The 18913-nt window shown below is 60.4% G+C and overlaps 2 protein-coding genes across 2 annotated transcripts; one reads left to right on the forward strand and one right to left on the reverse strand.

Annotated features, from left to right (window-relative positions):
• Nucleotides 1-8: 8 nt before the first annotated feature.
• VOLCADRAFT_87898 (uncharacterized protein) lies at nucleotides 9-9328 on the forward strand (the record flags this gene model as incomplete). Its single annotated transcript, XM_002947553.1, has 13 exons — nucleotides 9-124; nucleotides 216-376; nucleotides 1216-1241; nucleotides 1807-1874; nucleotides 2659-2740; nucleotides 2961-2978; nucleotides 3455-3529; nucleotides 3812-3913; nucleotides 4429-4516; nucleotides 4789-4940; nucleotides 5956-6402; nucleotides 8245-8392; nucleotides 9282-9328. The coding sequence occupies 13 exons, from the start codon at nucleotides 9-11 to the stop codon at nucleotides 9326-9328; spliced, it is 1530 nt and encodes a 509-aa protein (XP_002947599.1).
• A 1452-nt stretch (nucleotides 9329-10780) lies between these two features.
• Nucleotides 10781-18913, reverse strand: VOLCADRAFT_87899 (uncharacterized protein; the record flags this gene model as incomplete). Its single annotated transcript, XM_002947687.1, has 8 exons — nucleotides 10781-12763; nucleotides 13472-13711; nucleotides 14554-14625; nucleotides 15509-15672; nucleotides 15919-17908; nucleotides 18146-18400; nucleotides 18527-18635; nucleotides 18669-18913. The coding sequence occupies 8 exons, from the start codon at nucleotides 18911-18913 to the stop codon at nucleotides 10781-10783; spliced, it is 5058 nt and encodes a 1685-aa protein (XP_002947733.1).

The raw sequence follows: 18913 nt of genomic DNA on the forward strand, positions 1-18913 counted from the left end.
TTCCCAATATGGAAACTGAAGATGACTTCTGTCTAGATGAAGCCCGCGAGACTCTCTTTACGTTTCAGCGAGCGTGTGAGCGGCGTGCTGCTGCTTTGGGCAACATCGTGGATGTTTTGAACAGGTGAAGCTGGTCATTTGGTGCACGGCAAGGCCTGCCGCATGGGTGCACATCATCCGGACAACCGATGCCCTGTGTTGTTGTAATCGTGCAGGAAGCAACCAGATGATGAATGGCTTTTGGAGGTCCTAGATGAGGCAGAGAAGGGAATAGCTTTCCACCAGCAGCAGCTGGAGATGTTTACCAACTTCCACGCACGGGCAAACGCATACGTGGAAGCACTGCGAGAAGAAGCGAACCGATTGGCCATCCAAGGTGCGGATTCGTCAGCACCGCGTAAGAGCTGTTGTTGCCACACGCAAAAAAACATAAAGGATACACAGTGCCCGGGACCCAAAAACTTGCTCCTTCCGACTCACCCCAGCTCGTGCCAAAGGGGATGGTTCATGTGCGTTGAAGCGGCACACGCATCCGCTCGCGCGATAGCGGCCCCAGCACCTTGCATCACGGGTCGCTGCTAAACAGGAACCCCTATCCCCACCCAAGCATACGCAAGCACGCGGGATGCCATTGGCCCCCTCCCGGGCCCCCTCACACACACACACACACACACACACACACAGTGCGCGGTTTCCCCCTACCCCTGCCGTTCCTTTCCCTTTCACCCGGCCTCCCCTCCCCTTTCTACCTTATCCCCTGCCGCTCTGCAACCATCCCCGAACTTGTTCACGTTTTTCCTCTTTCCGCGCCCCTTTCCCCGCCAACTTCCCCCTGCCGGTCCTTCCTGGTACAAACGTCCTGGCGCTTACTTCCTTCTTGGTGCCACCTGCCCTGTCACTCTACTACACCATTCTCCCCCCGAATGGAGCATGTATGGCATGCGCCGCTGCTGCCTGGGCTTGGGGCGGCGGCCTTGTAGCGGCCCTGCATTCAATCTGTATCGCTAGATGAACCCAACCAAACTCGGGAATTTGTCCTCTGTACGCTCGTGACGCCTCTTTCTCTCTCGCTCGCTCCCTCTTTCTCTCCCGGTCCATCCCCCTTGTCCCGACCCACTTCTCTCTCTCTCTCCCTCTTTGTCCCGCTTGTGCACGTGCACGTGCGGGCGGGTGGGCCCTGGTCACTTTTTCAATGGCGCGGCTAACCCACATCAGAGCTCGCGGATGGAAGCGATGACCAGGTGTGCATGTATGTATGCATGTATGTATGTGTATATATGTATGTATGTGGCAAGGGGGCCAATCACATGATGCAAGAAGCAAAAGGTCGGTTGCCGACAGTGTCCAAAGCTGGGGTTGCATGTGAACAAGGGGGATTGCAAAGGGGTGATGACCCGCTGCTACAGAGAACACAATCTTTATTGCATGCCTGCTTGGCAGTTACACGAACAGACAGACAGACAGACAGACCCGCATCTCGCCGGCACTGCGTCCCCACTTCCTTTCTATCGCTGCAGCTCTAGACCAGGACATGTCCGCCCCTCCCCATCTCTTCCCCCTAACCCCCCTTGGGACATCGGCAGTCGATTCCCTACTTGCATCACACGAATCGGCCCCCCACACGCACACGCACACCCCTTTTCCCCCCCGCCCCAGAAGGACCCACAGGACGAGGCGGAGGGCGACGGAAACGGCGAGGAGGGGTCAGAGACGCCGATTGCAACAGCTACAGTAGCTGCTGTAGCAGCAGCAGCAGCAGCAGGGGGCCCAAGTAACGGCTCTGGTGGGGTCTTGACCATCGGTCAGCGGCGCAAGGCCAGCAGTAAGATCGTGCACCCGGAGTTGCTCAAATTCAAACTGGAGAAGCAGGCAAAGTAAGGAGCAGAGGGACGGCGCTGTTGGAAAAGAAAACAGGAACAGTAATCGGATCCCGATGTGATTTGAACACGGACGACGTTGTGTATGCGATTGCGAATGCGCATGCCTAGGGAGTTGGGGGAAGTGCGCGCGCGGGGGTTTGAAGGGAACTGCAAGAGTCGATTGCAGATGGGACACAGGAGGTCGCGTTTGTTGCTTCAGGTCAAACAGCGTGTAGGGCAATAGCCGATGCGCGGACTTTCATTTTATTTATATCTTAAGGTTTCGAATATATATTTTACACCGCTGAAAACCGGTGACACCAACTTGAGTGTCGCGATGCGGGACTAAAAGAGTTATGTGACGCGACGTGGAGTGCGGGGCCTATAGGGCTGGCACTGTCACCATCGTGCGCGGCCAGACTGCCAGCTCCTCCCCACCCTCTACGTCCATTCCCCCTCCACTACCGACTTTTGGACGCATCGGCATCTGATTCATCCTTTCTGTTTCTCGCATCATCATCATCATCATCATCATCATTAATATCATCATCATCATTAATATCATCATCATCATCATCATTAACATCATCATCATCATCATTAATATCATCATCATCATCATCATCATCATTAATATCATCATCATCGTTAATATCATCATCATCCGTCAATCAGCATCAACATCAGCATCAGCATCAGCGTCGTCATCTTTATCATTATCAGCACCAACACCATTGTCGCCACATAATTCCCACTACCACAACCCTCTGTACTCTCGGGGTTGGGTTGTGTATTTCAGAATTCTGGGCAAGTATGGCGGCATACCCGCACTGGGGGCAGGTCGGCTGCTGCCCAAGGTGCAACGGGACGCCATTCTCAAGGTAAGATTACGTGTCGTACAGCCGTACAGCCGTACATGACAATACCCAAGGTCTGCCAGTACCTCGCACCTGGGGATTCCATCCCTGTCCTGTCCCTCCCCGCTCCGATGTGCCCAGCTGCACCCGCACCAATGTTACACTTGCAGGTGGTGCAGCCGCAGGGGACTAAAGCCTTCCCTCGCTCTCCCCTCCCCTCCCCTCCCCTCCTCCCCCTCGGCAGCAGCTTCACTCGTTCGTGGTTCGTCTTTCCCCTCCCCTTCCCCGCGCTCTTTCTTCAATTGCTGTCATTCTCTTGTTGTGATTTTTTACCGCCTGGTAATTGTCCGCCTTCCCGAGCCCCCGATTCCGTCCCCGAGGCCAGCGGTGTTTCGTTCAGCGCCTCCCTCAGCCTCCCGGCCCTGCAGTCCGTTGTTTGTTGTGTCGCCCGGCAGCTGCTCCCCAATACCCCTTGGCTTGACTTGTTGTTGCCCTCGCGTGCCCCTCTGTGCGCGCTGCTATGACCAATAGTGTGTTGCTGCAGCCCCACCACTGTACCTACCCCCATACCTCTTGGAGCAAGCAGTGCTTGGGGGACATCGGCAGTCGACCCTTTGGTTCACTGCCCCTGTGGAGTCAATATCTGTGATCACATAATCACGTGTTGCCCCTCGCCCCCTTCCCCCCCCCCCCGGTCCCCCTCGCTCCCTCCTCCCCCCCCTCCCTTCCCCCCTTCAGGCCACAGGCAGTGCCGCTGCGCGAGAAATCCACTACAGCAAGGTGGAGAACAAGGACGCGGCGAACCTGGCGCAGGTATGTATGTGTGTGTGCTTGTGTGTCTGTTTGTGGTTATTAGACGATATGCGTGTCTGTGTGTGTGCGCGTGCGTTTCCTAATTAAGTATAGTTGCTGGCCGGAACTGGTGAGGCGGATGGCACGCGAGGAGTCCGTGGTAGCATGTGTGTGTGTGTGTGCGTGTGCGCTTTCGGCCGTGCTGTCTGCTGCCGTTATTCTTTGTGCGCTTGCTCCCCTGCCCCTTCTGCTCCGTTCTCTCACACGCCTCGCTCTCTGCTTCACATGCCCCGTGGCGGCTAGGTGATGCGGTTCAAGGTCCGCCGGGCTGATGGGGAGGACGTCGGTGCGAACGGCGGCACCCCCACGCCCAGCCCGTGGCAGGCGGAGCTCAGTGCGAAGAAGGTGAGTGAGGCGGAGAGGGGGTTTGGCGCGACGCGACGCGGATGGGGTGGGGTGGGGTGAGGTGAGGTGATCCACCGGGGTATTGCTTGTGGGTTTGGGGGATTTGAGGAGAGAGATATTGATGAAGGGGAATGTGGAGAAAGGTTAGGTGTATTTACGGCACGAATAGACAGACAGACAGAAAGGCGACAGGATGATTGCCAAGCACGTAATGCGACGTGGCGATGCGGCGGCGGTTGGTTGTGGATCTTGCGGTGATTGCCGGACTTAAAATGGAATTGTGTGTATGTACATGTATACATATATATATTTATATGTATACATACATATATATACATACATATATGCGTGCGTGCGTGCTTGCGAGTGTGTGTGTATACATATAATTCGGGTCTCTCTCTTCTCTCCCTACCCCATCTTTAACCGATTCTCCATCCTCGACCCTCCTTCCCTCTCCTCTCTCTCACCCACTCCCACTCCACCCACTCCCCGCCCGCCCGCCCGCCCGCCCGCAGGGTAAGACGGCTCTCGACGGCACCGATCAGAAGGACCAGGTCACTCCCTCAACTCGGACCCACACAATATATGCGGAGGAGCTCGGAGGTGCGTGGGGAGAGGCGTACGAAAAGCCGTACGAATGGGGCAGGCTGACGTTGAGGAGGACGTAGGGAGCCGCAAGAACATAGGGAAGTTCAAGGTTCAGGTAAAGAACAGGCATGTGTGCGTGTGCGTGTGTGTATTTTGACGTGTTGATGAGTTTGCACTTACACCATATTTTGCTTTTTCTACGCACATCCCCCAAACGTCATCGCTAGTGTCATGATTGCCCCTGAACACCTTGCACATCTAAACGCCATGTACGACATGTACGGCAGGCGTGTTGCAGCAGCGGCAGGCTGCGCTGGAAGAGGCGCTAGCGGCGCAGGCGCGCCCCACGCCGCCGCCGGCTATCGGGCCCGTCATCTCGGCCGATGCCGGCGGGGAGCTTGCGGACAAGCTGCGGCGGCGGCAGTCTGTCGCGAAGCAGGTACGTGGGCGCGGACATGGACAGGGAAGCGGACGCGCGCGTGTATGTGTGCACCTTGAGCTGCGTTACCCTTCTCCCGTGGGGAACGTTAACACGGACGTGTGGCTGGAACGTCTGGCGAGCTGCCCTGCGTTGCGGCGGGGCGAGGGGATAGAATAGGGGATAGAATCCGTGTGTGTGTGTGTGAGTGTTAGGGGCCAGGTGGGGCGCGGGAGAGAGGGTTTCAATGGGCAACAAGCAGGGCTGAGGGGTCCCGGGGATTTATACTGGCGGTCTGGTGCTACCATGGGGGCATTGGCGTGCTTGGACTGGGGGGTTGTACGGCACCGCGTCTCCGGTTCGTCAGTACGGAAGATAATGTGTTGGATGTTAGGGGCCCCTAGCTAGCGCAGCTCACCACACTCTTTGCTTTTTGAAGTGAATTGAATTGAATGACCAGGTGTGGTTACACCTGGTCACGCCGCTTCACCCTTCGCCCGCTATCGCACCTCACTCAGCACCGACACCAGCGCTGCATGTTTTTGTTGTTGTTACGGAGTGGGAGGCTTCTGGGTCAATCGAACACCCCATTTGTCATATCTGGGATTGAACACCATACAGCACCATCCACCATTACCACACTGTACTACACTGCCACACGAACTGCAAGCCCAAGGCGGTTGACCCTGCCTTCTAGAATCCGTCCTCATCCAGTCACCCGAACGACCGTAGAGACAGAGGGTTCGGCAATCGCCACCAATCCAGCGTGCGAATCTTGGTCTATCAATTGTGACCTCAACTCCATATCCCAGCAGCTAGCCATTATCTCAGCTCCCAACAATGCCGGGGGTCTACCCAGGATTTGAACCCAGGACCTTAAACCTCAAGGAGTGTCTCTAGGCTAGACCATGTTCTGGTTTGGAGTCTTCGCGTTTAGAATGTTTAGCGACACCTGATCAGATATTTAAATTAGGTTACATGTGAACCGACTTTTCCGGGCGCTGTGGGCACTTGGGAAAATGTGCACCTTGTTCAGATAGAGGCGGCGGAGGCGGCCACCGCGGCGGCGGAGGCAGCGGAGGCGGCGGAGGCGGCAGCGCAGCCGACGGCCCCTGCCTGGAGCAACCCCGCAGCGCCGTTTGGCGGCGAGCTGACGGCGGCGATACAGCGCCGCGCGGAGCAGCAGCGACAGCAGCAGCGAAGGGCTAGCAGTAGCGGCGGCGAAGGGCCAGATACGGCAACGGCGGCAGCGGATGCGGTAACTAGCACCGCCGGCCGGGAGGAGAGTGGGAGCTCGGTTACGTCGGCGGAGATGACGGCGGGGCCAAGGCCTGTTGGAAGGCTGGGTAGTACGAGGCCACCTGGGACGCCAACGGCGGCGCCGACGCCGGGACTGCGAACTACGACTGTGCCAGCGACGGCAGCACCGGCGGCGGCGGCCGCGGCGTCAGTGACGCCTGCTGCCGCGGGCTTTGCTACTCCGGTAACAGAGTGCATGCGAGGGTGGGATCTGACTACATTCCGGGCTGCGTTGCAATCCGGTCCTCTTTTGTGTTTTTGCATTATTATGACGAGGTTGCTTGGTTTGGGGGACATGGTGGGGAAACGGGGGCTGTGCATATGCCTTTGGTCAGGGCCTTATGTCCCAAGGCGATGACGGACGATGATGCCATAACGGGGGCGATGGTTAAGTGCTGCATGTTGTGATGCTGGAGAGCTTATCGTGTCCAGCTTTCCAGCACCTTCACGGTCTGACCTCGTTTTCCGAAATCGATGAGAGTTTCACGCATCCTATCGCACAGCGTAGAGAGCCCTCAGCGCTATTCCATTTCCGTAAATCCCGGGGGGCCCCCACGTTCGAGAAAATCAGTTCTCTCCCCCTGGACTGGCGCGGCAAAAAGTCGCAAACCACGCATATATCTACGCACGACCCTCGCGCATGCGCGGTCCCCATACACCGACACACGCCGGCCCCGGCCCTCTGGCGACATCTCTTGCCCTCGACTCACTCTTGCCCTGGCATCAGCTTCACTCGTTCGTCTTTCCCCTCTGGCGACATCGACATGTCACGGCGAATGACTGGGACTGGCGTATTCTGGACTTGTTCCCTCCGCAGGCCGGTACCGCGGTGTTCCGACGCGCCAGCGCGGTGCCGCCGCCGTCGGCGCCGCCACCGGGGGCCGGGCCGACAGGGACGGCGGCACTGGGGGCAGGGGCGTTGAACGAGTTGCAGGAGAAGCTGCGGCGGCGACTTTCCGCTCTGGACGGGCCGCCGCAGCCCTAGGCAGCCGTAGCAGCCGCCGCAGCAGCAGTCCTAGGCAGCCGTAGCAGCCGCCGCAGCAGCAGTCCTAGGCAGCCGTAGCAGCCGCAGCAGCAGCAGTCCTAGGCAGCCGTAGCAGCCGCAGCAGCAGCAGTCCTAGGCAGCCGTAGCAGCCGCAGCAGCAGCAGTCCTAGGCAGCCGTAGCAGCCGCAGCAGCAGCAGTCCTAGGCAGCCGTAGCAGCCGCAGCAGCAGCAGTCCTAGGCAGCCGTAGCAGCCGCAGCAGCAGCAGTCCTAGGCAGCCGTAGCAGCCGCAGCAGCAGCAGTCCTAGGCAGCTTAGGCAGCCGCAGCAGCAGCAGTCCTAGGCAGCCGCAGCAGCAGCAGTCCTAGCCGGCCTGGGAACTGATTAGAGTACCACAGCAGCGCCTTTCCCTCCGCCGCCGGCCAGTGGGCAATTGGCTTGGGGGATGGGCGCTTAGATGCACAGCTTCAGAGGTGATGAGTGGGCGGGCACCCCTTCGGGTTTCCGCAGCGTGAAGAAAGCCAAAGGGGGCGAAGGGAAGGACGGTGCAACGATGCAGACATACATACCAACTGGGACTCGCCTCAAGCATGACATGACGAGGACGCACAAGGCCCGCGACGCGGCGCGACACACCGCAAAGCAATGCAAACCCAAGGGAGACCAGCCATCAACCTTGGAAAGGGGGGCCCTAGGTGGTGGTCGCTGTCGTCATCGCTGTCGGGGTTTTGGATGGACAAAGCGATCGCAATTACCACTGGAAGATAACGGCCTTCGCTGCCTCCTCGCCTTTCTGTAAATCTCGACCCGGGGCGCTCGTACGTATATACCTACAAACGAACGCATATCTTTATGTACGGTTGTTTGTACGTGGATATAGATACCTGCGCGTGCGTGCGTTGCCTCCGGCACCCAAGGAATGAACATTATGCGCATTATGATTTAGATGTCGTAGGGTTTCGGAACGCGGCAGTAGATAGACAGAGAGGATTAGGAGTAGGACATGTAATCATACACACACACCTCCAGTCCGGCGCGCACCAGGTGTGGGGCCTTACGCTGGGTGCGCGGGGCCTTCCCAGAGCTGCAGCACCCGGGCCCGGAGCCCCGAAGAAGCGCGGGGTGCTTTTTGGGCAATGCCAGGGCGCAAGGCATCTAGTGCCGAGAAACAGAAGTTCTGGCGCGCCGGCTGGTGGGTTGCCTAGCTGGCGCAAAGCCTGGCATGGTCTGGCCGAAGGCGTGTTGTTCCAAAGGGTTCCGGGGCGGGGTTTTGACTAGTCGCCGGGATCGCGTGGCGGAATTAGGAGGGCATGCCGCCCTGCTTATTACAGAGGTGCTACTATTTTGTTACAGGAGGGGTGAGACGCAGCCCGTAACGCGTCCCGTAACCGTCGGCGGTCTCTGCGCTATGCTGTGCTGTGCTGTGCTGGCACACCGCAACAGCCATCACTGCACATGTACACTTTTAAAGGATACCTCCGCACAGTGCACCGCGTACCGAGCCCAGGCTTTCGCATGTATCGCCTCGGTAACGGTTTGTTGTATGCTCGTACACGGCTAATTCCTCTCTCCTAGCAAGTAGCCTTGAAAGGTTCAGTCTCGTACCTAAGTACGGCAAAATGGCTGCGGGAGATCGAATGCGGATTGGTTTTCCTGGCCGTATGGCATGTACGGCAGGATCCTACATGCAGCTCCGGAACTCTAGGTGCACGTTTGCAGTGCAGGAGGGGTAAAAACACGGGCTTGATTGTGTGGCCCTGGTGGTCCTTGTTGTCTGACTGTTTGTAACGATTGGGGGGTCCGGCACGTCAAAGTATACATCACGGGTGTGCAAGTAAGCTTGTTTCGCTTCCAACATGACGGCAGTCGACGGGCTGGTTTTACTGAGGGCTCCTCTCCTAACCCGAACCTGTGGAAGACAAGAACAAAAGCCGTTACATGGCCAGCGTTTTAGGCAAGCCGAGGGTAGTCTCGGCACCCATCTTGAAGCACATACAAGCACAGCATGAAAAGGGACGTAGGACGGATCTCAACGCACGGAGGCCCGCATCCGTCCGTCAAACGAATGTTTGTCCGTACAGGTATTGCCGTACGGACATGCGAGCACGCCCGTATTTTTTTCCACTAAGTCTATGACTTCTGTTTCCACTGGTCGCAACCTCCCCGCACAAACACACCTCCTTCACCCCACCGGCCGCTGCCACTGTCCCAAACAAACCCTCTGAGGAGGATTCGAACTCGAAGAAGTCAAAAAAACGTTTGCGCGGCCTAAAAGCCTGCCTGCCAGCTAGCTAGCTGCTTAATAAACCAATAGCCCAACCAGCTGCGCTCGGACAGTGCACATTCCGAACGTTTGTGTGTACGTCTGTGTGTGTGCTGAAATCAGTCTCCTGCTAAAACACATTGGCAATTCTGGGCATCTCTTCAATACACAGACATATACAGATGCACACATGCACATGCACACATGCAAGAGGGCGTAAGCTCGCACTGGCACAACCTGTCCTCTTAAAAACCACGAATGTTCACGATCAGGTTCAAGAGCGTGCGTGGCGCTATAGCCAAGAGTAGCCGTACGGAGGCACATCCGAGCACCGAGTTCGGCCGGGAGCGGACGTCTTTCCGAACCGTTCCATACGCTGGAATGTCCGCGTACTCGTAGAAACGCCCAGTTGCAATAAAAGACACCCCCCGGGGGCTGAGGGCTTTCAGGCCCCCCCAAATTTTGTTAGACTGTCCGAAGCCCCGCAAAACATGAAGAGGTCCCCTCGTGAGTCTGTTGTACGAATCAATGTACGGAGCAATTCATTAAATGCTTTATAGCTCGTCCTTTAAGGTGGAAACCAATGAAGACATCGCCCTCCGTTTGGCCCGTGTCCGGAAGGCGGCCGGTTGCCTGGTGGCGGACTAAGACTCAACAACGCACCCGCTCATGCCTGTTATTTTGCCCCGCTTTAAACTCTCGTCCAGAAGTCCGCATCCGCTCGATCCTTTCATCCCCAATCATTCACATCTCACCTCCTGCGTGTTGTGTATTGATACAACAGCTTCTTACGTTTTAACAGCAGCAATCACACGGCCTTTCGGACGAGCTGGCATGTACGGCAGTCGTTCATACCGTTATCGTCCACGCCGGCCTGCCTGCCTCGGCCGTCAAGCAGCCCCGAACACAAATACACAACTTCCCTCCCATACAGATATGATGGTACGTATACGTGTAGAAAGAAGCTCGCAAAGCCATCAAGGGCGCTACCGGGTCGGCGTCCGGTCCTCCTAGGCTGCATGACGTGTATGCCGTACATCACATCGCTAATGTCACGTGTACATAGATCTGAAGCCGCGGACGGCAGTTACGGCGGCGGCAGCTGTGGCACCGGCGGAGGGGAAGGAGCTGTGCCTGATGGCTCCGAACCGCCATACGATTACACAACGGTCGTGGTAGGCCCCAGCCGCACCCTTATTCGCCTGGTTTCGTTTCGTTTCGTTCATCTCCTCTCCCTTACCCTCCTGTCCTCTTCCTCATCTTTCCTTCCTCCTCCCCCTCCTTCCCATCGCACAGTTCTCTCCCTGACCGCTCCATTCACGCCCCCCGGGGGGAATCTGCCTCAAACTCCGCCTCCGCCACCGCCGCCATGACGGCGCTACTGCGGCGGCGTGAGCGCACCAGCGGCAAAGCCGGCGGCGGCTCCAGCGCCACTGCCATTGCTGCCGTTGTTGATCGCCATGACGACCCGCGGGTCGGCAGGCCTGCAGCGCCTGACGGCGCGTAGCTGCCTCGGCCTCCGCCTCCGCCTCCGTCGTCGTAATCTCCATCGTCTGAAGGCGCCATCGACGAACAACGTTCTGGCGTCAGCCTGTTCACATCCAAAACACGACTGCGGCCAGCATGCAGCAGCGCTGCGCTAGCACCGCCGCCGCCGGTCCCGTCGCCGCTGGCCAGGTCGTCCAAAGGCGTCAAGAAAATTTCAGCAGAATCTCGGGAATTGAATTTCCAGGTGCTTCGGTGACTCTGCGGATCCACCGCCAGTGTACGGCGGTGAGAAGCGGAGATGGATTTGGAGGCGGAGGGGGAGGCGGGGCGGTAGACGGAAGTTGTGACGGAGGAGGGCGATGAGCTCGTTGCCTTGCGCCGCTGACGCCAGCTCAGGTAATCTGCTTCCAGCGTTTCCGTACGCGACGACAAGTGGCTGTAGTACGAACGAGTACTGAAGCGCGTCACGCTACCTCGGTCGCCATACGTGGTGGAGGTTCCGTCCGTGGCGGACGGTGACGATTCTAGCGAAAGTGCTGACGTGCGCTCGCTGTACGACAAGGCCGTTTGCGAGGGGCGATCCGTACCGTCATCTGCAGCGGCATCGCCGTCGCCGTCGCCGTCGCCATCAGCGCCAGCTTCGTTGCCGGAGCCGGAGCGCCGCCGGCTACAAGCACCAACAAAGGTGTCGCCGCTGTACGGCAGCGCATGCGTAGACGGTATCGCACAAGTACGTCCGGTGCCATGGGAGCCGCCGGCGACGGCGACGGCGACGGCGGCAGCGGCAGCGGCGGGGTCTGCATCCTTGGAGATCTGCGCCAAGCGTTGCGAGGAGGAACCCTGCACAGCGCCTTGGAATCCGTACGACTCGCCAGCAGCAGTCACTGCCGCCGCCGCCGCTGAACCCACCCTGAATGCACCACCCTGCACGGGCCCAGCCCTCTCTAGCCGCAGGATATCCTCTTGAGCGCTTGTACCGCCTGGACCCTCTGCTGCAAGCCCCAAACCCTGGACGCCGACACCGTCGGCAACAGAGTCGCCGCCACCACCTATGCCGTAGCCAGCCGCCGCGTCACCACCAACAACCGCTGCCGCGTCCGCGGCGGCTTTCCAAGCTAAACTCGAGGAGTGTGATCCACCGCTTTGAAGCCCACCCGCAACAGCGGCGGCACTACTCCGCCTCAGCCGCCGCGTCACGCCCTGCCGCCAGCCCAGCGGGAGCCCAAAGCCCAAGGACTCGCTGCTTCCTGCGGTAGCGGCGGCGCCATCCAACTCGCCCGTGCTCTGGCTATGCCGCCGGGTAAGCCGACGCGTGACGCCGTCCGACACTGATGCCAGTGCCGGCGCTGCCGTCATGAACACGACCGATCCGGACTCGGTCCCGTCAAGCCCGGCCAACCTGGAACTCGCGGGCGAGCTGGCAAGACCGTCTCCTAGAGACACCGCGATGACAGAGCCCGCACCGCTGCGCTCGCTTCTGGAACCTGCGGCCCGATTCAGAGCTCGCAGGGCAGCGGCGGAGGGCGACGTCGCGGCTGCCGTTGCCGACGACGACGCCAGCACAGCGGCGGTGGCGGCAGATGCAGCAGCGGAGTCGTCGCCACTGCTACTGCTGGTCGCCGTCGAGCGAATGAGTAGAAGCTGTGCTGGGGCAACGGCGATGGCGGCGGTGGCGGCTGTGGTGGGAACTGACATACCGCTGCGTTGTAAGACCGCCGTACTGCTACTGATGCCGTCGCCGCCGCCGGCGGAGGCTCCAAAGCTGGGAATGTACACCTTTGCGGCGTTGCTTCTTTGAGTAGTGTAGAGGAGCTGCAGCGGGGAGCCGAAGGCAGCGGTGGGGACTGCGGCGCCGCCGCCGCCGCTGCCGCCGCCGCCGCTACCAGGAGACGCTGTCTTGTGGCTGCGCACCAAGTTAAGCCCGTTGCCTTTCGCGAGGGAGTTAGATTGTGTGTCCCCGTCGTGCTCATTTTCATGAAAGGGAAAATGTTTATGCCGCGGCATCCCTGCGTCGCCACCGCTGCCGCTGCCACCACCGCGGCTGTCGCTGTTGCTGTTGCCGCCGCCGCCGCCGTCGCCGTCGCCGTCGCCGTCGCCGTCGCCGTCGCTGGTACGGCGCGGAAGGCTGCTCGTTTCGCGGATTTGTGCAGGAGGATGGCTCTCAAGCTGCGGGCCCGTTCTGCTCTGCTGTGTAGGCTGTGAGGCCGTTGGAGTATGGGACTTGTTGGAGACGACGGTGCCGCCATTGGCGCAAGCCGCGGCGACGCCGCCGCCAAACCCAGCCGCCAACACAAACGGCGCCAACACCCCGGATTCAAGGGAACTGCGATCTGGTAGCGCAGCGCTGCACAGCTCGGGTTGGGGTTGCAGGTGTTCGGGACCCGGCCCCTGCCCGTATGCCTGCCTGATTTCGGCTTTGTGACGTAAGTGCGGTCGTTGAGGCGGGTCAAGGTCGTTGACCGGTGCAATAACGACCCGCGGGTCACTGGGCTTCGGGCTGCTGGCCTGAAAGTTACTTACTCCTGCGCTGCTGACCCGCGGCTCAGTGACCTGTGGGTCACTGACCCTTGAGGCATCACTGACCCGTGGGTCGCTGTCAAGGGAGGTTCTTACGCAAGCGGCAAGCGAGGGCGCAACCCCCGCCTGGTGGGATATAATTGGAGATCGAGCCACCTCCAGGGAGGTGCTGCGGGACGTTGGGGACGACGGTGTCGGAGCCGACGCTGACGACGGCTCCGGAACCGCTTCCAGCACCGGGGGCTTGCGGCGCACAGAACGTGTGCGGAGGGCAGTTGGGTTCGTTGGCAACAATGACAGTTGGCGCATCTCTTGTTGCTGCTTGCCCTGCTGTTCCTGCCGCTGCTGCTGCCGCTGCTGCTGGTCCTGAAGCTGCTGCTGTTGCTGCAGCTGCCGCTGCAATTGCAGTGAAGATGCGTCTTGGGGTTGCCGCAGCGCGTTTTCGCCACACGTCGAGTGCAGAGGATTCCAGACTGTGGTATATGTGGTGCCGGTTGGCCAGCGGGCCTCTAGCCGCCCCTCCACGTGCACATCCCCAGTTGCCTGGGGCCCCGCAGGGGGGTTTGCGCGTTGGCTTGGCCGCTGCAGAATGGCCTGCAAAATGAGCGATATCCTGGCAGCCTCCTGCAAATGGAAATTTACGTGGACATGAGTGGTTTGATGAATGGTAACGCGGATGTGAGGGGAAAACACAGTACGACATACATGACAGTTTGGAATTTGTGTGGGTTTTCGAAACGGTGCCAGGGCGGTCCTCCCTACTGCGCTGTTTAGCTGCCCAGCTCTATCCAGCAACACCTTCGCTGGTCAGACCCGAACAAACGCGCATGGACTTTTATTTCAGTGGATTGGCGTACGGACCCCAAAGAATCCTGAATCCTGAATCCCGAATCCGGATCCCCTTAATCTTAGGAAAAAAGAAATTTTCCCTCAAGCCGGGCTTTCCACTCAGCACCCCTCCCCTCAGCACTCCCCTCTCGAAAGAAACCTTTTCCCCCAGGCACCCATCCCTTAAGATGATGTCGTTTACACCATCCAGGAGCGGTATTGCCGTACATGCCGTACATGCCTCTGCTGTGTCGTACCTCAGGAGACCTGCTGCGAGCGAGCTGTGCAGTGAGCTCCTGCTGAGTCCGCAACAAAATGGCGCTCAGGCTCTGTGTTGGACGGGCGGAGGGGGAGGGGGCATGGGGTGAGGGGATGGGAACAGGGTTCGACACCCCGTACGGGGCCCGTAAGTTTTTGGCCTTTTTTCGGTATCCCCGTCAGGGCCCGTAGGACTTTTCGGTGGCTCCCGTAAGGATTTTGGGGCGCGAAGCGCCCCGTACGGGGCCGCCCCCGGACCGGCCGAAGGCCGGTTACGGTGGCTCCCGTAAGGATTTTAAGGATTTATAAGAGGCCGTACGGGGCCCTGTAGGGGAGAGGACGGACCATATAAAGGATAAGGCCACACACTTCGCAGACATAATTCATACTGCAATATTTAACTACACTTTTCATAATACTTTTATAGCTTCTGGTCTGTAACATCCAGCGATGCCAGACAATGAGTCGTCAGGAGGTGACCAAGGGCCTCCTAATCCACCGCCCTCCAAGAAGCGCGAGAAAATAACGAAAACAACGACTTACAGGGCAAAAAAATGCAAAGCGTCACTTTCCACAGCGTTTCAGCCAAGGACAGTGCCCCCGTAAAGGTTTTGCGGGGGTTACGGGGGCCCCCGTAAGGTTTTCGGCCGGTACAGGAGCCTGGTACGGGGGCCCCTCCGTAAGGAAAATTTGGGAGGTACGGGGGAGCCCGCAAGTTTCAGGAAGGTCAGTGTCGAACCCTGGATGGGAACCGCCACTTAGCGCCGCGGGATGCCAGGCCAAGACCTAGAGGCACGTACCCCCGTTCACTTTGGGTACCGTCACAAGCTCAACATCCATGACCTCGAAATGAAAGAGGTGATGGTGCACAGGGCACCGCACAAATAATACGGTTCTGGAGCACCATTAGACGCGCGCCTGCGGCTCTTTTCGTCTACATCCCCAACATCTCACCGTGTACTCCGAATCCTCCGGAACCCCGCCGCCGTCCTCCGCCTGTGATGTACGAGATCGCCGCGAGCAGTACGGCATGGCCGCGTGTTGGCGGAACACCGGCGAGTGCTGCCCAGCTACACCGTCGTCCAGAACCTCCCGATACCGCTTCAGAGGGGAGGGGCCTGGGACGTCTTGATGGGGCAGGCACGGGGAGGATGTGTGAAATCCGCCGCCGTCGGCCTCCAGCACCATTTGGGTTGGCAGCACCAGCGGCGGCGGCGGCGGCGGCGGCGGCGGCGGCGGCGGCAGACGGCGGGCAGCAGCACCAGGCCCATGGGCAACGCCGGTTCTATCTCGCGGTCGGGGCGCGGTGGCGTCACCTACGTCATCGCTGGCATAGCTGTTGAAGTCTCGCTCTAACTGCTCACGAGCTCTCCGGCTGCTGTACGGTGGTAGGACTGGCGACGTGCGGGCGTTGTGTGATAGCTGACCGGCTGGCTCTGTGGGCGGCTGTAGCTCTGGCGGCAGCGGCGACGACGGCGACTGCAGTTGCTGCGGTGGCTGCTCCTGTTGTAGAGCATGGCGTACTCCATGATAGATGATGGGGGCCTGGAAGCTGCAGGGGTTGACAGCACCGACAGCCGTACCACCATCGCGGCGCCCGCCATCGCCGCCGTCACCTTCGTCCGTACACGCATCCGACGGCCGGCCATGCCAGCTTGCAAGACCCTGGACAGCAATCCATTGGCAGACTCTGTCCTCGTCAAGTAGCAGCGGCATCCTCTGTGAATGCTGCGCCGATGTCGGTGAAGATGATGCAGGTGCGACACGGTCAAGTCTGCTCTGGTATTGCTGCTGAGGCTCTTGCAGGGGGACCTGCAGGGGCGACGTCAGCGGTGACGCTGGCATTACCAGCGGCGGCGCCGACACATGCGCTCGCAGCATCCCGGAAGCTAAGTAGTGGCCGGACATTGTCGGAGCAGATGTACGGCTGGATTGAGACTTTGCAAGCGGGTCCGGCACCGGGTTTACCAGCAAGGTCGCCAGCGCAGGACCTGTCGTGGCAGCGGCGGCGGCGGCAGCGGCAGCGACAGCGGCGGTGGGTGCTGATGGTCGTATAGTGGATTGCTTGGGAGACGGCGACGGCGGAGCTGCGGCGGATACGGCACTGGTGCCTTGCGTCCCCTGGTTTTGCTGTTGGTCTTGTTGTTGTTGCGGCTGTTGTTGCCCAGCGGTGGCGGCGGCGGCGGCGGCGGCGGCGAGCCGCCGGGCGCTCTTACGACCAAACGCGGCTACGCGCCACGGTGTTGTACCACTGTTTTGTGCTGGGGCGGCGGCCTCGGCGGCGGCTGCGGTGACGGCAGCGACGGCTTCGGGTTCGTTCCATTCCGTCATGGGCGCGTTGTAGTACAGCGGATGGCTCGGCCCCGGGAGGGCCGGCTCAATGACCCGTGGGCCACGATGATGCTGTCCGACGCCGCCGCCAACAGCGCCGCAGAGAGTCGCCACGCTTGCCACTCGACGACCAGGTCCAAACTTGGCGATGCCCACACCGCTGGCGCCGCGGAGGCCGCTGCCGACGCCACCGCGCAGTGCCGTACGACCGCCATCAGTCGTGCCGGCGACTACTGCAGCATTCACCGCAGCTGCTGCCGCGGCGGCGCGCAGCTGCGCCACCAGCAGCCCGTCAGTGCGGTATTCCGTAGTCCGTGCCACGTCGAATGTTATTCCGGCTTCCGTCGCTGCAAAGCTCGAGTCCGTGTCAAAGCTGTCAAGAGGTCCGCTGGGGGCCGACACACGAGCCGCCCGCTGGCGGGCTGGCGGCATCGCCAATGCCGTGCCTGATGCCGATACCGACAAAGCCAACGGCGCTGGCGCCATGGATGCCGTACTACCGTTCATCACCGAACTCACGCATCCGGCAGCCGGCGGGATGGCGGCGCCCATCGTCGCGGCGCTCAGTCGTACGGTAGCGGATGAGCCGGCGGCACCGCCTGGCCCGTTTAAGGCAGCAACGGCGGCGAGGGCAGAGGATGCTGGATAGTAGACAGCAGGCAGAGGCGAAGGCGTGGAAAGCGTCGATGGGCATGTGGTTGTGTCCCAGCGACCGCCGCTATCTTCCAAGGTCCGCATGGCGACAGGTGGCGATAGCTGCTGCTGCTGTTGCTGCTGCGCCGTCGCAGGACCGGCTACAGCCGCCACCCGAGTCATCACCTCAGATGACCTAGGGCTGACCTGGGCGGCATGAGACCATGTGCCCGTGACGATGAGTCCCTGGGAAGCTGTCGAGGTCAGGTCCGCTGCGGATGAGCTAATTGCCAAGCAAGCGCCTGCTGGTGCTGCTGCTGCTACAGCGGCGGCGGCGTCGGGGGCTCCCCCCGCGCTAGGGCCGACTACTGGGAGCGGCTTCCCGGAGGCCTGCGTCGGAACGTACGACACAGCACGTGCCGTCGTAAGAATGGAGGGCCGGCGAGATGCACCAGAGGCGGACGCTACTTGAAGCCGGGGGAAGCGCGGATAGTGTACGTGGGGGGAAGGGGGCGGGGGCTTTCACAGGTGCGAGCTGCGCTGCGACAACAGTTGTTTTCAATCTGAAGCATATGCAGTGGGCGGTCCTATACGATAAAGGCTTGCTTCCGTGTTCGCTTCACATACCTGCGGCGAAGCCACGCTTGACGCGGCGCGGCTCCCAACCGTCTTCCTGGCAGCTGCCCCGGCCATTGCACCGGCCCTGCCTAGCTGCCGAGGCTGTGCTGTCGCGCCGCCCCGCCAACCAACATGTTGTTGCTGCAGCTGCTGCTGTAGATGTTGTTGGTGGTGCTGCCGCTCAGGTACCGCCGGATACTGTTGCACAGCAGCGTCGCTTTCCAAGGGGCCGGCTCGCAAACGTACGAGCATTTGACCGGGCTTCTGTAGTGACGGCGGCGGCGATGGCGCTGCTGGCGGCGGCGACAACGGCCTTTCGAATACGGGCATGGGCGAGCTGGCGGCGCCGGAGCCCCGGAACAAAGGCGCCGGCTGCGGAGGTAACGGCACCGGCCGCGGTGTGAAGGGCGGCAACCCAAAATCCAGCGGTGTAAGCTCGTCCACAGACCGCATCTCGCCACTTGTTGGATCTGACGCGAGTACGGCAGCGGCGGCGGTGCTGGCGGTAGCGGCACCAGCATGCATCACGGACCTGCCGCCGGGGCTGAGATTGTACGGCGGGTTGGGCAACGCCAGCAAAGCCCCTTGCGTCGATGGCAGGGAGCCTGACGGCAGCAGCAACGCGCTACCGGTGCGGGAGTAAGTGGTAGTTGTGCCGAGGCTGGTGCGTCCCAGGCGCCCGCCGCCGCAATATTCCGCTGCCAGGCCGGGTCCAGCGGCGGCGGCGGCGGCAGCAGCAGCAGCAGCAGTAGCAGGCTCGGGTGCGGCAGTGGTCAT

This window comes from Volvox carteri (assembly GCF_000143455.1).
Source record: "Volvox carteri f. nagariensis unplaced genomic scaffold VOLCAscaffold_7, whole genome shotgun sequence".
In the NCBI taxonomy this organism is placed as follows: domain Eukaryota; kingdom Viridiplantae; phylum Chlorophyta; class Chlorophyceae; order Chlamydomonadales; family Volvocaceae; genus Volvox; species Volvox carteri.